The sequence below is a fragment of the Bubalus kerabau genome, chromosome 9 (genome assembly GCF_029407905.1).
Source record: "Bubalus kerabau isolate K-KA32 ecotype Philippines breed swamp buffalo chromosome 9, PCC_UOA_SB_1v2, whole genome shotgun sequence".
Lineage (NCBI taxonomy): Eukaryota > Metazoa > Chordata > Mammalia > Artiodactyla > Bovidae > Bubalus > Bubalus kerabau.
In genome coordinates, this window is record NC_073632.1 from 82,216,605 (window position 1) to 82,243,123 (window position 26,519).

Consider the following 26,519-nt stretch of genomic DNA (forward strand, 5'->3'; position numbering starts at 1 on the left):
GAACAGAGACCTATCTATCTGCAAGGGGACTGGTGGGAGATAAAAATGGGAAAATAAGTTGGCATCAACATTGTAAAGGACCATAAATACCATAAAAATAGTATAAATATAACTATGTAGACATTGGGGAGCCACTGAAGAATTTGAAGCAGGGGGGCTAACATGGTAGGCGTCGTGCTTGAGAAATAAATCTGTCAGTGGTAGGTGAGAGACATTGGAGGGGACAACTGGAGACATTCAGAGGATTACTCCACTCTCCCGGGGTGGGGGTGTAGAACGAGCAGACAGAGTGAACGGCAAGGAGCAGATGTATATTACAACACACATCTGGAATTTTTATAGTGAAATATAACAATTCAAACACTTAACTCCGATAAAAGACCACACTTATTTTAAATATATGCTGGGAACTAGAGAGTTAATGCAACAGTTTTTAAACCTCTGGAGACTTAGAATCAACTGAAAGTTTGGTCACCTCAATTTGCTCACCACAAACCATTGCCCTCAAAACTTGGGATTTGCTAAACATTTCAAACACTGAGAAGCCGGAGAGTTCAATAAAACCACATTGTGCCTGGCACATATTTCTCCTTTTAAACTAAAGAAATTTGATGCTTACTAATTCATTTAAATTTCATTCAAACTGAGATTTTGAAAAACCTCTCTGTTGCCCAGAGAAATCTTAAGAGCTTATTTTTAAAGGCTTTTCCTTCCTTACAAAAAGGAAATAGTTTTTCAACTATCCCTGAACCCTGGAAGTTAGAGATTCATAATCCATGTGTTGAAGTGGATTTGGGGGTAGGCAAAATAATAGACTAGAAACAGCACATTTTGCCATAAACCAGTTCATTGGATGGTTGAGGAGGACAAGGATTTTGACCCTCTTAAACACTTTCTGAGCACATTTTCTAAAGGCGAGGCAGCAGGTGTGGATACAGTGAACTGAGGAAAGAGTTCATTCTATTCTATGACTCATATCAGCCATATTGGTTTTCTCTTCACTGTCAAGAGCATAAAAGAGAAATGGCAATTTAAAAAAATAAATGTTAAAAAGTAGAACTAGAGAAACAATTCTCTTTGCCTTAAAAACTCCTCTTCCTCCACTTCCTCCCACTCAATGACAGTGTTGAAGCACAGCTCTTCTTCAAGTGACAGCCATCAAGAAGTCGTGAGTATTTGTTGTACATAGAAGAACTAATGACATGGGGCTTTACTACATCTCTGTTCAGAACCTGCATTTAGGAAACTTAAAATAACTTAGTTCCTTTTAACTCAAATTGATTTTCCAACTTCAAGTTCAATTTTAAGGCAATGATGAGTTTTCTTTTGGTTTAGGCTTGTTTTCTTTTTGTTCCTTTCCTCATTTTTTGGTGATTTTGTTATTGTTAATGTTATGTTGTATGCATTTTTGTTTGTTTTTGGATATCACAACTGATTTTCTTATTTTCCTGTTAAAGACCTTAGAAAATTCCCCAGATGCTAAGGAATTTCATTTCTATTTTATCTCAATCAAATTGCTCTAGGATTTCGGAGCTCATTTGTACTGACTTTGTCTTAAATATCAACCCATGTGAGGACAGTCTCCACACTTGATATTATAGGACAAGTAATGTCTTTGTTTGTCCTTAGTTTCCAAGTGCCATTTTCTGACTGCTGGTAATATGAACAGGAAAAATAAATGAATATGGTCATTTATGACCACTGATGACTTTTGAAAGACCAGAATAGACATAGTATTCTCTTTTCTGTTCTTCTCCTTTTTAAAATATTTAATACCCTCTTCATCCATTTTGGTCACCCCTACCCCTATCTCTGGCAACCACCAATCTGTTCTCTGTATTTATGACCCAGATTAGATTCCACATATAAGAGAGATTATATGGCGTTTGTCGTTCTCTGACTGATCTTTTTTCACTTAGCATAATGCCCTCAAAGTCCATTCATGTTGTTACAAATGGTGACACCATTTATTGAAGAGACTCTTTTCCCTATTATATACCTTTAGCTCCTTTGTCATAAATTTATTGACCGTATATATGAAGGGTTTATTTCTGAGCTCTCTATTCTATTCCACAGATCTATTTGTCTGTTTTCATGCCAATATCATACTATGCAATTACTATAGCTTTGTAAAATAGTTTAAAATCAGCCAGTGTGATGCCTCCAGATTGGTTCTTCTTTGTCAAGGTTGTTTTGGTTATCTAGGTTCTTTTGTGGTACCATGAAAATGTTTGGATTATTTGTTCTATTTCCATGGAGGATGTCACTGGAATTTTAATAGGAATTGCATTGAACCTGTAGGATATTTTGGGTAGAATTTTTTACAATATTAATTCTTCTAATTGATGAGCACAGAATATCCTTCCATTTATTTGTCTTCAATTTTTTTTATTAATGTCTTATAGTTTTTAGTATACAGATCTTTCACCTCCTTGGTTAAATTTATTCCTCAGCATTTTATTCTTTTTAATGTAATTGTATCTGGGATCATTTTCTTAATTTCTCATTCTGATAGTTTGTTATTAGTGTATAGACAGGCAACAGATCTTTGTGTATTCACTTTTTATCTGACAACTTCACTAATATAAATTATTCAAAGGGTTTTTTGATGGAGTCTTTAGGGCTTTCTATATATATCATGTATCAATATCATAATATTGTTTTTATATTTTAAAGATTTCTTGGCATCTGGTTCTTTTATGAAGAAATGGAGACTTTAATGTCTAGAGATACTAATCTATGAAAGTTGAGATTTGACTAAAGTCATTACAGCCCAGTCTGAATTATAAATTATGAAATTTGCTGTGTATGTGTGTTCAGTCGCTCAGTCATGTCTGTCTCTTTGTGACTTCATGGACAGTAGCCCACCAGGCTCCTCTGCCCATGAAATTTTCCAGGCAAGAACACTGGAGCAGGTTGCCATTTCCTACTCCAGGGGATCTTCCAAACCCAGGGACTCACCCCGCATCTCTTCCATCTCCTGCATTGACAGGCGGGCTCTTTACCACTAGTGCCACCTGGGAAGCCCATGAAATTTCCTAAAAGCACATGAAAATAGATTAAAGTGTTTAATACTTCAATTGTAGGTTGAAGTGAGCACTAGTCTCATTAAGCACTTTGTCAAGAAAACTAGAAGTCCACATTATACATTTTTTAAATACATTGATATTATTTTCTACATATTATCTCTTTACTAGTTTTTTTTCATTAGTCTACTTAAAAATTTTATCTATAGGGCAACTGCACCTTAGCATAGGTTGTTTCAGCCTTAAAACCCTCATGAATGTTTTCAAGAAAATTACTGTCCTGGATAACTCTACTAACCTTCCAACTTTGCAGAAATCCAGAATCCTAAAATGCTGAGAATTGGCTATATAAAAGAAGTGTTATACTGTAAACCTGCTATTTGTGTTTCAGGACTCCTAAAATCACACTAATTAGCTTTTTTCATCTTTTTTAAAACCACATATTTCAAACTAGAATTTCAACCTGATTTCTCCAAGGCTCATCATTCTTGAGCTCAGAACTAGAGCACAGATACAGCAAAATTATTTAATTCCATCATCATATATTTAACACCTATATGCTGCAGGATAATGTGAAATTTCAAAGAAAACTACCAGGAATCTGGCCTCTGAGACCTTACCGTCTAGTAAGAAAGTCAAATGTGTAAATGAGAGTAAATTTGCTATCACACAGGGCACAGTGTTCTAGTGGAGCTCAGTCACAGGAATGGCAGCGGCAGGAGCGCCTGGTCTCTGGAACTGCATGTGGGGGGTTTAGAAGATGATTTCAAAAGCTAGTGTATAAATGTAAGTTTTAGGATCTTACACTTTACAAATCAGCTTGTTATTTTAAATGGCACTTGATAATGATGTTTCTATAAACTAATTGAAAGAATGGATTCAAATTACAACAACAAACTTTGTATGGGGCTTCCATTATTAGCAAGATTATACACTAGATACAAGGAGTTACAACATTTGATAAGATGGTTTCTAACCTTGAGGAGTAATAAGTTTATACCAATATCTCTTTAGTACAAGATATATTAAAATTCTGTAAGAGAAGAATATGAAAAGTATTTGAATAGCCACTAACTCAGCAAGGAATTTCATTATAATTATTATAACATAGTGATTATATAATTATATAATAATTATCAGATCAGATCAGATCAGTCGCTCAGTCGTGTCCGACCCTTCGAGACCCCATGAATCGCAGCACGCCAGGCCTCCCTGTCCATCACCAACTCCCAGAGTTCACTCAGACTCACGTCCATCGAGTCAATGATGCCATCCAGGCATCTCATCCTCTGTCGTCCCTTCTCCTCCTGCCCCCAATCCCTCTCAGCATCAGAGTCTTTCCCAATGAGTCAACTCCTCACATGAGGTGGCCAAAGTACTGGAGTTTCAGCTTTAGCATCATTCCGTCCAAAGAAATCCCAGGGCTGATCTCCTTCAGAATGGACTGGTTGGATCTCCTCGCAGTCCAAGGGACTCTCAAGAGTCTTCTCCAACACCACCGTTCAAAAGCATCAATTCTTCGGCGCTCAGCCTTCTTCACAGTCCAACTCTCACATCCATACATGACCACAGGAAAAACCATAGCCTTGACTAGACGGACCTTTGTTGGCAAAGTAATGTCTCTGCTTTTGAATATGCTATCTAGGTTGGTCATAACTTTCCTTCCAAGGAGTAAGCGTCTTTTAATTTCATGGCTGCAGTCACCATCTGTAGTGATTTTGGAGCCCAGAAAAATAAAGTCTGACACTGTTTCCACTGTTTCCCCATCTATTTCCCATGAAGTAGTGGGACCGGATGCCATGATCTTCGTTTTCTGAATGTTGAGCTTTAAGCCAACTTTTTCACTCTCTGCTTTCACTTTCATCAAGAGGCTTTTTAGTTCCTCTTCACTTTCTGCCATAAGGGTGGTGTCATCTGCATATCTGAGTTTACTGATATTTCTCCCGGCAATCTTGATTCCAGCTTGTGTTTCTTCCAGTCCAGCGTTTCTCATGATGTACTCTGCATAGAAGTTAAATAAACAGGGTGACAATATACAGCCTTGACGAACTCCTTTTCCTATTTGGAACCAGTCTGTTGTTCCATGTCCAGTTCTAACTGTTGCTTCCTGACCTGCATACAAATTTTTCAAGAGGCAGATCACGTGTTCTGGTATTCCCATCTCTTTCAGAATTGTCCACAGTTTATTGTGATCCACACAGTCAAAGGCTTTGGCATAGTCAAGAAAGCAGAAATAGATGTTTTTCTGGAACTCTCTTGCTTTTTCCATGATCCAGAGGATGTTGGCAATTTGATCTCTGGTTCCTCTGCCTTTTCTAAAACCAGCTTGAACATCAGGAAGTTCACGGTTCACATATTGCTGAAGCCTGGCTTGGAGAATTTTGAGCATTATTTTACTAGCGTGTGAGATGAGTGCAATTGTGCAGGAGCATTCTTTGGCATTGCCTTTCTTTGGGATTGGAATGAAAACTGACCTTTTCCAGTCCTGTGGCCACTGCTGAGTTTTCCAAAGTTGCTGGCATATTGAGTGCAGCACTTTCACAGCATCATCTTTCAGGATTTGGAATAGCTCAACTGGAATTCTATCACCTCCATTAGCTTTGTTCGTAGTGATGCTTTCTAAGGCCCACTTGACTTCACATTCTAGGATGTCTGGCTCTAGGTCAGTGATCACACCATCGTGATTATCTGGGTCAGGAAGATCTTTTTTGTACAGTTCTTCTGTGTATTCTTGCCATCCTTTCTTAATATCTTCTGCTTCTGTTAGATCCATACCATTTCTGTCCTTTATCGAGCTCATCTTTGCATGAAATGTTCCTTTGGTATCTCTGATTTTCTTGAAGAGATCCCTAGTCTTTCCCATTCTGTTGTTTTCCTCTATTTCTTTGCATTGATCGCTGAAGAAGGCTTTCTTATCTCTTCTTGCTATTCTTTGGAACTCTGCATTCAGATGTTTATATCTTTCCTTTTCTCCTTTTTCACTTCTCTTCTTTTCACAGCTATTTGTAAGGCCTCCTCAGACAGCCATTTTGCTTTTTTGCATTTCTTTTCTTTGGGAATAGTCTTGATCCCTGTCTCCTGTACAATGTCACGAACCTCATTCCATAGTTCATCAGGCACTCTATCTATCAGATCTAGGCCCTTAAATCTATTTCTCACTTATTAGTACAATAATTATCAGATTATGTAATTTATTAATAATATTATTTTAAATATTCAGTAGAATTAGTGCTCTGAAAGTATTGATGTTAAATTTATGAAGTCAAGTCTCCATGTTTGCTAGAAGCAAGTTCCCACTTAAACATAAAGCATTCTTTGTTCTCAGAACCACCTGAGCTACCTCTGTACCAATTACTAATTATTCAAATTCTGGAAATATTGGATTGGCCAAAAAGGTCGTTCAAGTTTTTCTGTAAGATGGTGTGGAAAACCCAAATGGGCTTTTTAAACTTAATAGTAGATACAGACATTGTTGGAGGAACTATGTGTACAGTTGACAGAAACACCCTCATCATATAGGTGAACTTACAGCTTTTCTTTAACCCCAGATATTATTTCTAGGTTTAAGATTTCTCCTAGTACCAAAATGTATCAGCCCCTGTAAAGAGAAGATGCCATAGAGAAAGTACTCAAAATGAAAATAATTTTTATTAACATTTTTTGCACTTAAGCCAATCCCAGCTTGTGAAATTTGAAAATTACCATATGAGCAGTGCCAATATAAACTTCATAACCCTAAAATTAGTGTCTAAATAGTGCAGAAATGTGTTAATATGTACAATTTGTGAAATTTGTAAGAGAACAAGCAAGCAGAAAACGACTTTCACAGTCAGAGTCAATGCGTACATAGATGAGGCAGTGAGGCCTTCTGGAGCAATGTTTTGTAACTTCCAAATGAGAATATGGGGACCCATAGCCCTTTAACTACAAAATCCAAACAGAAAGCACCATTAGGATAGCTGTTAATGCCTTTAAATCAAGTTTTTTAATTCTATAAAAGTATTAAATAAACCCAGTATTTTATTATTACACACTTTGTTAAGATTCTTTAAAATTTTGCAAGCTGATTTTAACTGAAAGTGTTGTGTCCAACTCCTTGCGACCCCATGGACTGTAGCCTGCCAGGCTCCTCTGTCCATGGGGATTCTTCAGGCAAGAATCCTGGAGTGGGTTGCTGTTCCCTTCTCCAAGGTATCTTCTCAACCTAGGGATCCTAGGTTGTCCTGCACTGCAGGCAGATTCTCTACCTACCATCTGAGCCACCAGGGAAGCCTGATTTTAATGAAGCTATCTTCCAAATTTAGCTTAGCCAATCATTTAAATTTCTGTCCAGAAATGCCTATCACTGTACTCCTAATAATCAAAACAAAAATATGCTACTCACTGAAAGTCCTTTTGGAAACAAATGTGTCAGGGCTTATTTAATAACAGTATAACACATATCAACGCTTCCAAAGCCAATGCCTAGGATTATTATACAGCATGGTGATTTATTCATAGGTTGTTCTTTATATGAATTTTTTCTCCCTACTATACCTTCAGTTTATATCCTAGTTTTTTATTCTATTATCTCACAGCACAAAGTGCTCCCTAAATGACAGTTGATAAATAAGTTATTAACATTATTTTAAAATAAATTTATTTTCTTTCATTATTGAATCTCTTCAAGAGAGCTACCTTAAAGTTTTTTTCATTTAGCTTTATGAATGTCCTCATGTAAGAAAATGAAATGTTATCATTTTCATAAATGTTCACCCAGTATCACTTCTGAATTATTCTCTCATATATTAAAGAACAACCCAGAGAACAGTGCTATATGGATACTTATGACATGCCTTTGTATTTTAGAAAATATTGGCCACCAACAAATACTGTATCTTGGCAGATACCTACCTGCCCATCTCAGACAGTAAGTAAGAATTTGCACAAATAAAGAATACACATTAAACCAAATGATTCCAAAACTTTGACACTCTCATGATGAATGATGTTATATGCTATTAATGTATTTTTTAACCTACACACTACCATAAAAAATTAACTATGAGAAGGTTTTATGTATAGATTTATTTTAATATTTAACATTTTTCACATTATTTGAGCTTCTGCTGCAAAGATGCAAGACAGGGCCAAAACTAGGCTGGGGCAAGTGAGGCCCTTACTTCAGTTGCAAAATTTTAGAAGGTACCAAATAATTCAGTAATTAAGATATTTTATTTTTAACATAATATTTTCAAAATAAAAATCAAGAACAAAAAAATCAAAAATGAAAATAAAAATTGAAAGAGATCCACATTGTCATGTTAATAGACTATCACCATTTTGACTACAAGGGTAAAAAAATGAGAGAGTCTTGCTGTTTTCCTCTTTTCTTTAAGGCAAAAATGGCTTCTCAGCTCATAGCAACAGGAGATTAGCAATATTTTAGTCAAAATGATAATTTTGGTGACCAGAAATTATCTGTTATCACCTGTATTTACTGTATATAACAATTGTCATTATCTATGTAACAAGCTATGAATCTGCTTAAAATATCTCACATGGAAAGGTGAATGGAAGTTTACCAAGAAACAATCCATAATTTCAATTTGCTATGTTTGTGCCATATTTCCATAATCCAAGCTTAAATTGTTTGCTTCTGATTATGTTATGTAAACACAGGCATGCTATCAGCCACAAGGGAGATTTTCTTCTAGTATTTTAGAATGGGAGGATTTTCATAGACTACCAAAAAAAGGAATAGACCACCATATGGATATTTCCTTTCAGGTTTATACGTAACACAGAAATAATTAATTTCATTTATTTACCGACACACTTGATTTCATTCTATATAGTTCTATATAGAAATATCACATTTCTTTGCTCCCAAACGTGGCAAAACTCCTTGAGAGCTGAATATACTCCATGTCATTATGTCAGATTTCTCCCTTCCCATTCTTTCTCTTCTTAGACTCTTTATTATATAATAACATCAGAATTATAGGGAATTTGTGCAAATGGAACAAAGAACCTTCATAGTCGCTTTACCCAGATGCACCAGTTGTATCTTGCTTCATTTGCCTCGCTGCTTTCTTCATAATCACTTGAGAATTTGTTGTACACATCATGCCCCTTTATCCCTAAATATTTCAACATGTATTTTCTAAGAACAAGGGATTCTCCCATGTAACCACAGTTCAATTGTCAAAGTCAAGGCATTTATAGATAGGGTATTATTATCTCATATAGAAGTCCATATCCCAGTTTTACAAATTGTCCTACTAATGTCATTTATGGAATTTTTTTTTTTTTTTTGGTCCAGGATCCAGTTCAGAGCCGTGCATTGCATTAAGCACACTGTTATCTGTGTATCCATTATTATGAAACAATACCTGGGTTCTCTTTGTCTTTTATGAAGTTGATATTTTTTAAGGGTTTAAGCAGAGGCATATATATACCTGTGGCTGATTTGTGTTGCTGTATGGCAAAAGCCAACACAATATTGCAAATCAGTTATTCTCCAATCAATTAATTTTTTAAAAGAGTTCGGACAGATTGTTTACTTGAAGAATATGCTTCAGTTTGGGTTTTTCTGATGTTACCTCTTTTGAGGGGTGGGATGTACCTTGGGGCAGGACCACTGCACAGGTGATGTTGTGTCCTCAGTGAATTATGTCAGGCAGAGTAAGATATCGGCTTCTCCTATGACAAGTGATGCTAAAGTTGAATAGTTAGTGAAGATGGTACCTCCTATACCTTTGTCCACTAGAAAACTGTCCATGTTTTCCTTTCGGATTAATGTCACCTGTGAAAAGATACTTTGATACTATGTAATTATCCTGTTGCTTTTTAAACTTGTACTTAATTTTATTATCTATTAATGATTTTGGCCTGAATCAGTTATTACTATAAAGGTTGCTATTACTAATAACTCATTGTTTCTTCCACCTTATTGGTCAGAGCTTTCTCTTCCCTTATTTACTGATTTACTCACATCCTTACTATGGGCTGGTGGAGTCTTTTTTTTTTTAGTCAGTGATTTATAATCCACTCTCCTGTTATTCATGCTGAGTTTCAAATTTTCGCATATTTGCTCAGAAAGACCCCCTTCACATTGTCTCCTCTGTCATTTTTCTACGAGCCCGTCATTTTTGAACTTTGCCTTATTTTCTGGCATTACAAGAAGTCACAGTTTGTCTTGTACTCTGCCTGCCCCAGTCTTAGGTTCACACATTGTACCAAGGTTATCTGGCTCCTTTTAGCGATAAATTCTATTTAAATAACAAAATGTGCATGCTAAATGTGCTTGTAGCTACTGGATATTGTTGCTTATAAGCACACCACAAAATGTGCTTGTTTAAGGGCACAGTTCAATGAACTTGACTGAGAGTGCTACGCTCACAGTCCCTAGGTTAATCTCATCTGACCACTCCCAAATGTATTTCTCAAGCCCAGTCTTCTCCCCCAAGCTCTGGATTTTATATCCACTTATTTCTACTAGACATCTTCACCTGAATTTCCAATAGACATCCAAATTCAACACGTATCAAGCTGAAATCCACCCCACACCTGTTCCATCTGCAGCCTTCCCCATCTCAGATGATGGCAGCTCCATTCCCCCAGTTATTCAGGCCAAAAACTTGAAAATACATTCAAAATGTATTCAGGATCCCCCCATGTCAACTCTCTCCATGGCTACCCCTATGGTCTAACCAGACCATCATTTCTTGCCAAGATTACTCCAGTAGCCCCGTAACAGATCTCTGCATCAAAAGTTTGCTGCTACAATCTTTTCTTAATACAGAGGCCACGGTGACCCTTTTTAAATGCTGTGTTTCCATATTACTCTTCCTCTCAAAACTTTGCAGTGGTTCCATGTTTTACTGAGAGTAGAGCCCAAGTTGTTACAATGGCTTTCAGAGTAAAATTCTCACACACACCTCCACTTTGCTCTATGAACGCATCTCTTTCTCCTCTTTTTCTCTCTCTCTACATGCCAGCATCCCAGCCTCACTCCCACTTTGGAATTAGTTGAGCTGGTCCCTCTGTAAGAAAGACTTTTCCCCAGATACCTGCTTGGTCAGCTCCTTCATGTACTCCAAGTTTTGATCAAATCATAGCCTCTAATGAGGGACCTTGGCTATCCCAACACAGAACTCCTGATCCTTTGTCCCTTGCTTTCCTTTCTTCCCCCATTGCACATACCAGCTTCTAATCCATTTTTATAAATTACTTCTTTTTTGTTTATTGCTTATTTTCTATCTCCCTTGGCTAGAATGCAAGCTTCTTGTAGATGGGGGTCTTTGTTTTGCTCACTAGAGGACCTAGAACTGAATGATCTCACCAAGCATCTGGAACAGTGCCTGTCCCTTAGTAACATTTAGTAACACTCAAAACATTTTTTTTGTGGCCTCATTCTACTCATTGCAGGATCTTATTTCCCCAACCAGGGATCAACCCCAGACCTTGCCAGTGAAAATGCCAAATCCCAACCACTGGACCATCAGAGAATTGCCTCAAACATTTTTTAACTAATGAACCACTTTAACTTGTACTTTGATAAACAGAAATGAGTGAGAACCTATGAGTAGAACTGAGCCCACATTTAATATTGATGTGCGCCTAAGCTCCCAACTTCAGTTTACTGCTCTTATCTCCTTATGGTCTTATTTACATCTCCCCACACATGAAATCTAAAACCAATTGAAAAAAAAAAAGAATTTTAATCAGGTGGCATTTCCAAAAAGCAGTGGGTGTTGTGTGCCCTGAGTTAAGTCTTTGCATGCATAATAAACCCAAGTAACTTTCTGATTTTGGTCATTCCCTGACCTTGGGGAGAGCCACATTGTAAAAGGGTCATTTTCCATCTATTCCTCTCTTCCAATATCCACTGTGAATTTGAGTTCTATAGAGGAAAAGGGGACATGGGAAGAGGCATGAGAGGAACCAAAATTTCTTTATGTATGAACTGTATGTTTTCCTACTAGGACCATTCAGTTGACTCCAGATCTAAATTTGGCAGCAGACATCACTCATGTGGCTGAGTGATTCATTGAATTTCATCTGAGATGAAACCTACCTTGACAGACATTCAAATAATGTGCTTGGGGTATTTCTGGACAGTCAACAGTCAAGTTTTAAAAGGCACATGTGACAGAAGTATTAAAATATCTCTACTGACAGGATCAGATTTTTATGGCCACCAGTGAAAGAGAATATACTCTATCAGAAAATAAACACCCTTTTTGCTTCATGTCATGAGAATCTAGGTCACTCTTTTGCTGAGAGTTTTAATTCCTTTGCTGCTATGTTCCTGGGACATTAGGAAACCTTTCCTCGTGTCCAAGCTAGTGTATTCTCAACTCTTCTAATTCAGGTGAAGGATTTCATCAGACTACAGAGCTTGTAGGATGAGAACCTATTCTAAATTCTGGAACCTCCATTCCAGTATAGAAGAATAAAAAAGCATAACTGTTCTTTAAATGCATACAGAAGTGTGTAAATTTACTAAGTTTACTAACGTTGTTAATAAGAAAATGAGGTTTTTAATTCACATTCATGTCTTCCAAAATTAGTCAGAAATATCTCCTTTTAATGAATGTAACATATCAGAAATATCCTTCTTGTTCTAGAAGAATTTCAAATGCAGAGTTACATGGTCTCTATTTAAGAAAGCGTTGAGAGCATCTCTTGGGATTCTCTCCTTTATAATGCACTCTATTTTTACAGAGTGGAGAAAATGGGGCTTTTTAAATGTATAACTTCGGAATTTGATTGCTTTCCACAGATACAACACACTCAGGGGAAATTGGCACCAAGAAAAAGGTGAAAAGACTGTTAAGCTTTCAGAGATACTTCCATGCATCAAGGCTGCTTCGTGGAATCATACCGCAAGCCCCTCTCCACCTGTTGGATGAAGACTACCTTGGACAAGCAAGGGTGAGCTAGTTACCCCTCGGTCGCTTCATACCAGCCCAGTGGCTGAAAGGGTGTGCCTCCCCCCACCCTCCCACCTCCCCTACCTCCACTGGTAGCACCTCACTTTAAGTCCTACTTCGGGGCCCTGAGGAGCTCTGTGCCTCTCAACACTTACTCAACACATCTGGGCTTTTCCCTTATATATTAATATAAAGTGAGGTTAATAGAAGCACTCTCCTCATAGGGGTGGCACAAAGACTAAATAAAGTAAAGCATGTTTATGTGCTTAATAGACTCATATCTAGCACATGCTAGCTATTTTTATTTTTATAAATGTGCAAAACATTTTTGCACAACACTTAGAAAAACAAGGGTTTCCCTTGTAGCTCAGTTGGTAAAGAATCTGCCTGCAGTGCAGGAGACCTGGTTTCGATCCCTGGGTTGGGAAAATTTCCTGGAGAAGGAAATGGCAACCCACTCCAGTATCCTTGTCTGGAAAAATCTCATAGACAGAGAAGCCTGGTGGGCTGCAGTCCATGGGGTCTTTGCAATCCACTCTGGTGGCTCAGAGTGTAAAGAATCTGCCTGCAAGGCAGGAGCCAGGAAAGAATAGTGAAGTGGGTAGCCATTCCCTTCTCCAGGAGATCTTTCTTACCCAAGGATCAAACCCAAGGCTCCTGCCTTGCAGGCAGCTTCTTTACTCTCTGAGCCACCAGAGAAGCTCCAGAAGGAGAGCAAAGCTAAGCTCCCAGCACTGGAGCATCTGACAGCGTTCTCATGGATGCCACGCCTCTCAGCAGCCATCTCCCAAGAAAGACGACACTGAGATGTAGGAAGAACCAACAGGCTGGAAATCGGGATATCAGAGATCAAATTTTAGCTCTGCCTTTAGAATTGGGTTACCTGTATTAAAAGAGCACTTAAACTGGACTTCACCCAAAACCTACTGTCCCTTTATTTCCTGATGCTGTTGTGAAGTCTTTGTGTGCCATGATGAGGCCTTTGGATTTTATCATAAGACACAGGGAGACCACTCAACGGGAGGTGGGGAAAGAGCTGGTCCTTAGCGGAAGCAGAGCCCATGAGAAGAAAGGAAGGCAGCCACTGGAGCCACAGTGAGGGAAGAGTCAGCGACTGCAACTCTGACACCATCTAACTCTAAGCAGGAGGTATTGCTCAAAAGAAAGGTGGGCCAGTGGCTAAGACTCTGTGCTCCCAAAGCAAGGGGCATGGGTTTGATCCCTGATCAGGGAACTATTAATAAGATCCCAAATGCTGCACAGCACAAAGAAAAAAAAGACATAACCAAAGGTTTGAAAACAGGGACTGAATCAGATATTTGTACACCTACACTCATAGCAACATTATTCACAAGACCCAAAAGGAGGAAACAACCCATATGTGTGCCAGGAAATGAATGGATAAACGAAGCGTGGTATAATTCATACAATGGAAGATTATTCAGTAGGACAATAAGTCTGAATTGGACGATAGGTCTTTAAATTACCCAATATTTTCAATTGCCCACGCTTCAGTTTCCTGTCTGTAACAGTGGTTAATTTCACATTTAGTCCACACTGAGCAGAGTAATATGCTCATCAATCATCTGGATTTCTTTTTTTTTTTTAACTTTACTGTAAACCTCCTCCCCTAAGTAGAGACTATAAAACTACAATTTTAACAATTTTACAATTTTAAAATTTTAACTACAATTTTAGCTGTTAAAATTGTATCTATCTTGTGTGCTATACTATGTACATGCACTGCTCTAAGCTCTTTACATATATTGCCTTATTTAATCTTCACAACAGCCCTCCAAAGCAATAGTATTATCAGCTATAGTTTTCTTTTTTTAATTTTTTTTCTTTTTAGATAATTGCTTTACAGCATTGTGTTGGTTTCTGCCAAACATCAACATGAATCAGCCATAGGTATAATGGGTGATGGTCCCTCCCACTTACACCTCCCTCCCACCTCCCTTCCCATCCCCCCACTCTAGGGGTTTGAGTTCCCTGAATCATACAGCAAATTACCATTGGCTATCTATTTTGCATATGGTAATGTATTAGAAAACTGAAGTACAGAGAGGCTAAGCAATTTACCCACGGTACCACAGCCAGTAAGACATGCGGCTGTCATGGGATGTGGCAGTCTGATTCCGGAACCTGTCCCTTCAACACTGTGATTATTAGGGAGTGGAGTAAGATTTGTTTTACTACAAACCAGTTGTACATAGATAGTAGTAGGCTACTATTTTCAACTGTTTAATTCTTTAATTCACTGTGTCTCAAAGTAAATGTTTGGGTCTCCAATATGATTCATCTGAGTGGTGTTTTTTGTTTGCCTTTTCAGCACATGCTCTCCAAAGTGGGAATGTGGGACTTTGACATTTTCTTGTTTGATCGCTTGACAAACGGTAAGTCACCCAAAAGAATTTTCACTAAAATACACACCGTAAAATGGGATTAATTTTGTGAAAAACAAAATTTATTTTTAAACACTGTTATTCTTTATTTCTTTCTTTTCCCACGTTCATAAATCTACAGCCATTCTAGAAGAGCCAGGGCAAAGGGAAATTCGTTCAGATGAAGAATAAGGGTTGAATTTGGACTTCAAATCTTAATACAATTTCCTTCTGGTCTTGATGACTCCAAAAGCATTTAAAAAGCACAGATTAGATCTTTCTTTGCGTAATACTTCAGCCACATGTAAAAGGAGGTCATTTGTTCTTAGTTGATGAAAACTAGAAACATAAAGGCATATCTGATCCGTCCTGACTCTTACTGGAGCCAATGGTTTTGCACTTTTATTAAGTGAGTGAGTCTGCTCCATTGCAGGTATTGTTCAGATATGCTTGGCATCATGAGAAGAAAATAATTGCTGAGGATAGAGTACAGAAGCTTAGATTGCAGCTGAAGGGAAAAGTAAAATTTTTATTGGCTCCACTTTTTAAATTCTTGTGCCTATAGAGGTTTCTCTTAAGAAAATAATAAGATCCTATTGTATTTTTAACTGCCCATTGAACAAATCTGATAATAGGGAATCAGTAAAAGACATCACATTTAATGCTAACCATCATCTACCATGGCCTTCCCAGGTGGTGCCAGTGGTAAAGAACCCACCTGCCAATGCAGGAGACATAAGAGACAAGGGTTTGATCCCTGGGTTGGGAAGATTCCCTGGAGGAGGACATGGCAACCCACTCCAGAATTCTTGCCTGGAGAATCCCATTGTCAGAGGATCCTGGTGTGTTACAGTCCATAGTGTTGCACAGAGTCAGACACGACTGAAGTGACTTAGCACGCACACACTCATCATATACCAGGCTTGTGTTTTAAGTCATTACAGAAGATTTCCTCACCATTCTATTCCTGACGAACAACACGTAGTAGAGAGAGATACAGCCTCAGACCCTGACCTCAGACCCTGAAACTGAGCTTTGTGTGCATGCATGCTAAGTCTCTTCAGCCGTGTCTCTTTGTGACCCTATGGACTGTAACCTTCCAGGCTCCTCTGTCCGTGAGATTCTCCAGGCAAGAATACTGGAGTGGCTTGCCATGTCCTCCTCCAGGGGATCTTCCCCACCCAGGGATGGAACCCACCTCTCCTGCATTAGCAAGCAGATTATTTACCACTAGCGCCACCTGGGGAGCCTGAAAATGAGCTTTACACTGTCAAAGCTAGACCATATAGGGATGTATCCCATAATCTTGCGTCTCACTTTGCTCAAGTCAATTGAGAAATGGGGACCAGTACATGAAATTAACCGTGAACAAAAGAATTAGTTCAATGCTCTTTATTAAAAAGAGTATAATCACAACTCACAAAAATATGAAATGAATATGTCAATGATTTTATTTAATTAAATTAGTTACAGATTCAGTAAAATGCTACAGCTAGTTCAAAGGAAAATTCAAAGAGTCATACATATGTAAGCAGTAAGAAAGGCTGAAATGAATTTGTCAATAGCTGGGAAACTGGGAGGGGAAAATCAATTGTATTTCCCTCTAATTTCATTTTCATTTACACAGACAAGAATTGTCTGCAATGATATTGGTTATCTAAAATTTTGATTCTTGTGAAATAGCTCAAAGATAATGAAAGCTATAAAAACACAGAGAATGAGATACCCTGAATCAGTGTGCTTAAGCAACGCATAGTTTTCCATTTAAGATACCAGTCCTTTTCTTAGTCCACTTCAGTCTTTCATAAACCCTGCTGCTGCTAAATCACTTCAGTCGTGTCCGACTCTGTGTGACCCCATAGACGGCAGCCCACCAGGTTCCCCAGTCCCTGGCATTCTCCAGGCAAGAACACAGGATTGGGTTGCCATTTCCTTCTCCAATGCATGAAAGTGAAAAGTGAAAGTGAAGCCACTCAGTCGTGTCCGACTCTTAGTGACCCCATGGACTGCAGCCCACCAGGCTCCTCCATCCATGGGATTTTCCAGGCAAGAGTACTGGAGTGGGGTGCCATTGCCTTCTCCGTCATAAACCCTACAATGCTTTTAAAATTCAAAGTCCTTATTCTCTAGTGAACAATATTTCTTGAATGCTTAACAATTTATTGTAGGTTCAGTTTTGCACCTCTGCTGACTTGAGTTACAAAGTATCTCATGGTCAAATCTCATCTTGAGTGATTTTCCAAAGGAAGAATAGGCAATATGGTGGCTTAGATACCCCTATATGTAAAAATCATTTGGAACCAACTTAAGACACATTTTCAGTGGCCATTAAACTGCGCATTTTTTTAAATACCCATACAAACACACACACACACACACACACACACACACACACATGCACACATGTGTGTATGTACCCCTGGTACTGCTATAGGCAGATTCCTTTTAACTCTTAATGTTTTCATTGCCTGTGGTATTGGGGAAATGTCTGAGTTAATTTTTCTTGTGCAATAAGAGAAAACCTGGGACCAGATCATCATAATAATATCCTTTGTACTTGGATAATTTCATATCTAAAGAGGAAAAGAAATGATCCTATCAGAGAACTTTCATTACAGAAATTTTGGATCCTATTGTCTGTCTTGATATTTTAATAGTAATGAAAATGAATTAAAGCAACTGACTGTTTTCCTATAGGAAACAGCCTGGTAACATTGCTGTGCCACCTTTTCAACACCCATGGACTCATTCACCACTTCAAGTTAGATATGGTGACCTTACACAGATTTTTAGGTAAGTCCTTTTTTCCACATTTCTACTCCATTTCTCATAAATAATGACAGTCTACAATACTGTTTAATGTAAAGTGGTAAGAGCCACAGCACGGTAGAAGAAGACCTCATATTAGTCTTAAATTATCCATCTTCATTTTGAAATACAGTTTATTTAAATTGTTGAAAAAATATTAGTTATGCTTAGGCTTAAAATATAAAGGCTATGTGAAGACAGGGACTTTGCTGATGGTTCAACAGTAAAGAATCTGCCTGCAATGCCAGAGACACAGATTCAATCCCTGTGTCAGGAAGATTCCCTGGAGAAGGAGATGGCAATCCACTCCAGTATTCTTGCCTGGGAAATCCCATGAACAGAGGAGCCTGGCGGGCTTACAGTCCATGGGGTCGCAAAAGAGTCGGACGGGACCTAGTAACAAAACAACCACAATGTAAAGACAACCATCAAGAGCAGATAACTGTCAGAGAAGTTACTGATCTGCTCGTGTATTAACAAAACCCAAGCAAAGTACTCCTCAAATAATGCCACTCTGGACATGAGTTGTTGAAATATTCAATAGGCTTTTTTTTTTTAATGAGAAGAGAACTACTGTGTATATGGACTTCCCTGATGGCTCAGATGGTAAAGCGTCTGTCTACAATGTGGGATACCCGGGTTCGATCCCTGGGTTTGGAAGATCCCTTGGAGAAGGAAATGGCAATCCACTCCAATACTATTGCCTGGAAAATGCTATGGACAGAGGAGCTTGGTAGGCTACAGTCCATGGGGTTGCAGAGTCAGACATGACTGAGTGACTTAACTTTCACTTTCACTGTGTATATAACACATTGAAGGCAGTGTTTTGGGTATGTTATTTCTAACAGTTTCAGTAACTCTGCAAGTTGGGTGCCATCAATATTTGACCCATGGATAAGGAGAAGTACAAAGAAGTTTTGTTACTTGCTCAAGGTCAACAAATTGTAATTGGCAGAGCCTCCATCCAGGGCCAGGTCTGTTGGATTTGAAAGCCTACCATCTTTCCACCCAACTGCACCATCACTCTTCATCAAAAAGCAGTCCCAGCTCTCATCTGACTTTATGTATATGCTTATGTATCTTCCAGTGAATTATCCAGGGCACATTTTTTATATTTGTATTTATTTATTTATTTTAGCTGTGCTGGCTCTTTGTTGCTGCTCAGGCTTTGCTCTAGTTAGAGTGCAAGGCCTTCTCTTCTTGCAGAGCATGGGCTCCAGGGCCCATAGGCTTCAGTAGTTGCTGCACGCGGGTTCAGTAGTTGCGGCCCGCAGCCTCCAGAGCACCGGCTCAGTGGTCGTGGCTCACCGGCCTCGCTGCTCTGCTGCACGTGGGATATTCACAGACCAGAGGTCAAACCCACATCTCCTGCATTGACAGCTGACTCTTTATCACTGAGCCATCCTTGGCACATTTTTAATCACCAAATAACTGCCCTCTGCCTCTTAGCGTGTTCCTGACTTCTTTGACTTGCCACATGGCAGTGTTTTGAATTTGAAAGCTGACTTGATACATCAAGAATAAAATAATGGTGACGATCATAACAACAGCAGCAGCAGCCACCAGGCTTATATGGTGTTTACACATGCTGGGAACTCTTCTAAGAACTTGCATATATTAACCCTTTTAATCCTTACAGTATGCCTTTGAGATCAAAGCTATTATTATCCCTACTTTATAGAGGAGGAAATGAAGGACACTTGGTTAAGTAACTTTCCCAATATACATAAGTCATAGAGCCAGGATTTACATGTAATAGTAAGATAAACCTGCTGAATAAAATGTACATGCGGCACAACAGGAATATTGGAAACCAGCCAGAGCAAGGCTCATTCCAGAAACAAATAACCTCAAGCTAATTGTGTTCCAAGAGATTGAGTGAAGTAATCCCCATGAATGGAGACAAATAATTTCAATTTGCCTAAAGAGGGAGAATGCAGATACTTGGAGCATGTGTGTACACCAGAGTATGTGTGAAAAAGCTAGAGTCAGTGACAGAACTAAAACCAGAATCTACAGCCAAAGTCATAGGCTGGGCTGAGAGAATATGGCCACACTCGAAAATCAGGACGTTCTATACACACTGAATATATTGCGTCTTAGGCATTGCCTTGGTTAACAGCTGAAACCGGCAAGTGGCTTCTGTAAATTGCAAACAAAATTGCATTATGTCTCTGGTATCAAGAGCACTCTGGTCCTTCGATTGGAAGGGCATGAAAGATAATCATTTGATCTGAATAAGATAGAAATAAATCTAAGGATTCCTCAGTTGGATCAGTGAATTTCCACCTGAAGAATCCCAAGGTTTGCTCTGGTCTGTATTTGTTATTTAAGTGATAAAACTATCTTTGGATGAGAGCAGGGCTTTTCAAAAGGAAGCTTCTTTTATGGCATATTATTCATAAATGGCAGCAAACTTAATTAAACTATAATGTGAAATAAAGTTGTCCTTTTCCCACATGTTTATTTTTCCTATGAATGAGAGCCTTCATGAATGCCAAAAAGAGGTGATTTGTGAAGGTGGTGAGGAATCCCAAGGGCCTCACAAATCCTTCTAGCCTTTCTCCCCTCCTCCCTCTCCCTCTTCTCCGCTAACAACCTAGTAGAACTGCCAAGCTGGCAACCTACGTTCCTTTCTAAGGCATCCCCGTGTTGCGCATTTGGGAGTCGCCGCTATTTTTAAGCAAAATAGACTTCAATAAGTCTGAGTTCGTGTGTCCTTTGTGTTTTGTTTCTAGCTGACTGAGTTATCTGTTTACCTCCTAGTCATGGTTCAAGAAGATTACCACAGCCAAAACCCGTATCACAATGCTGTTCATGCGGCCGATGTCACCCAGGCCATGCATTGCTACCTAAAGGAGCCAAAGGTAAGGCAAGCCCACTGGCCCCCCAGCCATCTGGAAACGCCAGGTAAACTGCCTGCGGGGCCCCAGATCGCCCGACATAACAGCAACTGGGTTATGAGTCATTTATAGCATGAATACAAATTGCTTATATAAAGGGTTCATGGACTTCTCTGGCTATCCAGTGGTTAGGATTTTGCCTTCCAAAGCAGAGAGTTCAGGTTTGATCCCTGGGCGGGGAACTAAGCTTCCACACGCCTCGAGGCCAAAAAAAAATCAAAACATAAAACAGAAGCAATATTGTAATAAATTCAATAAAGACTTTTTTAAAAAGTGGTTGACATCAAAAAAATCTTTTAAAGAAAAATTTTAAAAAGGTTTCAGTATCAGCTCTGAAATCATGAAAGTAAGAAAGAAAGAAAGTATAATAGTCATGAAAGAAAGTAAGTTTTCTTTATAATTTATATATTTGCAAGGCTGCATTAGGACAAAAACAACCCTCTCTATGACAGTTTGCATCTTAGATATCTTCAACAATCCAAAAAGTTAGGTGCTTTTGCCTTGATATTATGCCACACATAGTACCAGCACTGAATTTTTCTAGGAAAAGTCTCCCAGCTCATGTTTTTTGATCAGCAAGTAGAATTAAAACTCCTCAAGACCCAAGTTCCACTTCCTACTGAGGCAAGTAGACATCCCGATTCCAGCCCAAGAGAACCTGTGTACATCAAAGACATCTGAAAAGTATACCCAGATGCAATGTATTAATCAAAAATTTTAAACATGATGATAATGCTGGTTACTCCAAACCTAAACATTTCTTAGCCATATAAAACCTAGCTGGTATAACGTATCGGATGAGTTTTGTTAGGGTTTTTGGAAAATGATACCTCAGTCCAAGACACTGTTTAGTTCAATCAGTTTTAACATCAACCACTAAATATACAGACATTCCCAAGACAAAACTGGGTATGCCTCATCCTTATTAAATATCCCAAAGAACTTAAAGGTTTTTTTTATTTAATCCTTAAGTAATTTGAAAATTGTAATATATCACAGTTGTCTACTTAAAGTTAGTGCTAGATTCCCATTTTTCTGCTTGTTTCCTTAGCTAACAAAAAAAAAAAAATGACAGCTTCTCACACATTGCCTCACTCTATTACACATTGGAGAAATAAGCAAATTTTGCAATTCAATCCACTGTTGATTTCATATTCAAAGAAGTGGCAATGATATATTGGCTGAATGATATACAAAAGTGATTTTTTTAATGTGCCCATCACTTTGGCTTCAACTTTTTCCTTCACTTACAGCTTTCCTGGGAGCAAGGCTGACTTTAGACTCTGCCTGTCCCCTCCCACCATAGAGAACAGTGTTGCCAACAGTCAATGCTATTACGACAGCAAAACACGACAAGAGTAGCTGCAGGAAGAGGAGGCCACCTGGACGAGCTACATAATTTGAGTTGCTGAGTTATTTTCCTCCCAGTTCTTTCTTCTTTCCTGAAATTTCATGGGGCTGTTACCTTACTGACAGCTTCAGAAGGTTAAGGTCTGAATGACGGGCCCGAACGATACTAATACGATGATTCATTCCATGTGATTTAGCCAAAACAAAGGCTAGCCTATTTTGGGAAACACACCAATCAATGTCCCAACTCCATTTTTTAACAGCTCGCCAGCTTCCTCACGCCTCTGGATATCATGCTTGGACTGCTGGCCGCAGCAGCCCACGATGTTGACCACCCAGGGGTGAACCAGCCATTTCTGATCAAAACGAACCACCACCTCGCCAATCTATATCAGGTAAGGAAGGCAACAAGATTCATTATGGTGAACTGGTTTAGGCCCAGTACTGGAGCCTGAATCTCACTCTTGGAAATAGCCTTCATTCAGGGTCAGCCTTAGTGATGACCACAGCCAAACAGCACGGATTTGAAATAGGTTCAGAATGTCCCCCAGGGAAGATAAAATTAGTTTGCAAGGATATCCAAGGAATTCAGTTTGCTCCAAAGCAGGTTTGAAATTGTCCCAGGTCGAACAGGATTCCTGAGTCTGCCTTCTCATGGTCTGAGACTATCTGTCTCCATGGGAATCATCTAATATATAATGGCCAGTTGAAGCCAGTCCTTGTAGAACTTCTATAAATTATACTTCCCAGGTGCAATTCTTATTCAGACTTATGTTACATCTCTAGGACCATTTGTTAATCACATTTTAATTTTTTTTTGTTGGAGTATGGTTGACTTACAGTATTATATTAGTTTTAGGTATACAATATAGTGATTCAAAAATTTTATAGACTATACTTAATTTATAGTTATTATAAAATATTGACTATATTCTGAACCTTTTTGGCTTCTGAGACAAAGGTATATTATCAAAGACAATAAGCATACTTTGTTGTTATAAAATATTTCAGCAACACTAGTAGTTTGACCTGAAGAACTCTTATCTCTGATATTCCTTCAGACATTATAACCCTATATCATAAATGAATTATTCCCAGAATTTTCAACACAGTTTTTGGAAGACCTTTGGTTGTCATTAACAAAATCATTGCCTACAAGGGAGTCATTGATCTCAACTGTAGTATATCTTTTGGTTTAAAAAAAAAAAATCAGTGCAGGAAGAATTTCTGCACTGAAGGATTCCCAGAAAACAGATGTGTTATATAAGATGGTAGAGCTTGAGGATGCATTAATTCAATAAAGCACAGCTGGAACATGAAACAAAGCCTTTTCCCATTCATCTGATTAGCTTCTGGTCCTTATAGGAAGTGGCATACCAAGGTTTATGCATCCCCCTGGTACATACTTCAGCACTGGGCTCTCTTGGGCTGTCAGCCAGTACCTGAAGCTAGGGTAGTAATGACCATAAAGAGAGGACAGGGTGACAGAATTTAGAAAAACTTTTGATGATGTTCAGTTCAGTCACTCAGTCATGTCCAACTCTTTGCAGCCCCATAAACCACAGCACGCCAGGCCTTCCTGTCCATCACCAACTCCCAGAGTCTACCCAAACCCATGTCCATTGAGTCAGTGATGCCATCTAACCATCTCATCCTCTGTTGTCCCCTTCTCCTCCTGCCCTCAATATTTCCCAGCATCAGGATCTTTTCAAATGAGTCAGCTCTTCTTATCAGGTGGCCAAAGTATTAAGTTTCAGCTTCAACATTAGTCCTTCCAATGAACACCGGGACCGATCTCCTTTAGGATGGAGTGGTTGGATCGCCTTCAGTCCAAGGGACTCTCAAGAGTCCCTTGGTGTTGGTCTTCTCCAACACCACAGTTCAAAGGCATCAATTCTTTGGCACTCAGCTTTCTTTATAGTCCAACTCTCACATCCATACATGACTACTAGAAAAACCATAGCCTTGACTAGACAGACCTTTGTTGACAAAGTAATGTCTCTGCTTTTGAATATGCTGTCTAGGTTGGTCATAACTTTCCTTCCAAAGGAGTAAGCGTCCTTTAATTTTATGGCTGCAATCACCATCTGCAGTGATTTTGGAGCCCAGAAAAATAAAATCAGCCCCTGTTTCCACTGTTTCCCCATCTATTTCCCATGAAGTGATGGGACCAGATGCCATAATCCTAGTTTTCTGAATGTTGAGCTTTAAGTCAACTTTTTCAGTCTCCTCTTTCACTTTCATCAAGAGGCTCTTTAGTTCTTCTTTACTTTCTGCCATAAGGGTGGTGTCATCTGTATATCTGAGGTTATTGATAATTCTCCCAGCAATCTTGATTCCAGCTTGTGCTTCCTACAGCCCAACATTTCTCATGATGTACTCTGCATGTAAGTTAAATAAGCAGGGTGACAATATACAGCCTTGACATACTCCTTTTCCTATTTAGAACCAGTCTGTTGTTCCATGTCTAGTTCTAAAAACTAAACAAAGAAAATAAAAATTAGAACTAAACTTACTAAACTATCTCAGAAGCTAAATGTATTGCTTGGGAAAAGCATAAACATATGACTAGGGAAAAAATGAATGACTGAAATGAAAGCTCCCAAATAGATTTTCTGTTCTTGTTGTGTTTTAAATCTGACTTTTCAAATGTCTTTAAACAAAGAATATAAAGTAACAGAACTGGCTGCTTGAACTACTTCCATATAATGTAAAGTGAAAGTCGCTCAGTCATGTCCAACTCTTTGCAACCCCATGGACTATAGTCCATGGAATTCTCCAGGCGAATACTGGAGTGGGTAACCCATCGCTTCTCCACGGGATCTTCCCAGCCCAGGGATAGAACCCAGGTCTTCTGCATTTCAGGCAGATTTCGTATAATATAAACGCTTGCCTAATTTTAATTTCTCAATGTCAAATAAATCACATCAATGGAGTTTAAGAGAGTATCTACTATACTGCCTGATTTGTACATAAAAATGAGGGTCATAAAACTGTGCTTTGACATGTATAATAGTATATATAAAACATGTAGTGAATGAATGTTTGGACACAAAGTCAGAAAGAAATATGCCAGATGTTAAACATGCAAAAAAATAGGAAAGTAAAAGTAGAATTTCATCAATTAACTACTCACTGCTAATGAACAAAAATTGATTCTCAAAAGAAAGATATTGCAATCTATCTTATTCAGATACTAAAAATGGTCTCAAAAAATGGATTCCTTACTCAAACTTTTAAAGTGTAATTTTTAATAATAGTTCATCTCTCTGTTAAATATAAACATTCCAATATAACCAAATTCTGCGGCCTTTTCAGCAGAGCATACATGTATATTTTGAACTAGCAACTATTTATTACATGTATCAGATGATATATTAGTATCTAGGAGTACAAAGATAAATAAAATATAATCCCTGCCCTTGGACATTGGTGCAAACTCAGATGCTCAAAATGTGCAAAATCCAAGAAAACTTAATCCCAGTTTGAAAAACATTAGAGGAGTTTGCCAAAGATATACATATATACTTCTGTATACCTACATAGAAACAACTTTTCTAAAGCCTCTGAAGAATAAATACCCATGCTGTTCTTTGTATACAAATATGTTACAACAATAAAATGAGCTATTATTTTTTTTATAGCAGTTAATTTATGCATCTCAACTGTCTGGCCTGATCCTCAATAGTAAAGAGAAAGATCTTTTGGCTAACCACTAGACAGAAATTGGCATAGAAGACTAAAAACCAACATTCAAGCTGTTAACTTCATCAGTCCCCTGCTCAAACAGTCTTGGACTCTCTTGAAGGCCAGAGATCAATGTATTTAATTTAGGAATAGTGTTGAAAACAAAAGAGTATCACTTAATGTCATAAAGATACTTCCAATATCCTAGAGCTGTCTAGTATAAAAGTATAAAACTTTTATCAGCCAAATTGGGACTTTATATATTAAAAGTAAAAATTATTAAGAGGACCTGAAAATAATATGAGATCTTAATTATGTCCAAAAAAATATGATGGCTTTTACATTTGGTTAAATACCATTGCTTATCAAACACCATTTCTTATTGACTATATGAAGAAACTCCTAAAAGAGAAAGAAAACTCCTTTTAAAATTCAGTTCAG

General features: G+C 38.3%; 1 protein-coding gene across 6 annotated transcripts in view; it reads left to right on the forward strand.

The window, feature by feature from the left end:
- The window catches only part of PDE7B (phosphodiesterase 7B), a 369,928-nt gene that overhangs the window by 301,220 nt on the left and 42,189 nt on the right, over positions 1 to 26,519 (forward strand). For all 6 annotated transcript variants that reach the window (XM_055535706.1, XM_055535708.1, XM_055535703.1 and 3 more), the window contains 5 exons: positions 12,796 to 12,947; positions 15,279 to 15,342; positions 18,028 to 18,123; positions 20,905 to 21,005; positions 22,655 to 22,786. In XM_055535706.1, the coding sequence (XP_055391681.1) occupies positions 12,796 to 12,947; positions 15,279 to 15,342; positions 18,028 to 18,123; positions 20,905 to 21,005; positions 22,655 to 22,786 (545 nt within the window). The remainder of the gene's footprint in view (positions 1 to 12,795; positions 12,948 to 15,278; positions 15,343 to 18,027; positions 18,124 to 20,904; positions 21,006 to 22,654; positions 22,787 to 26,519) is intronic.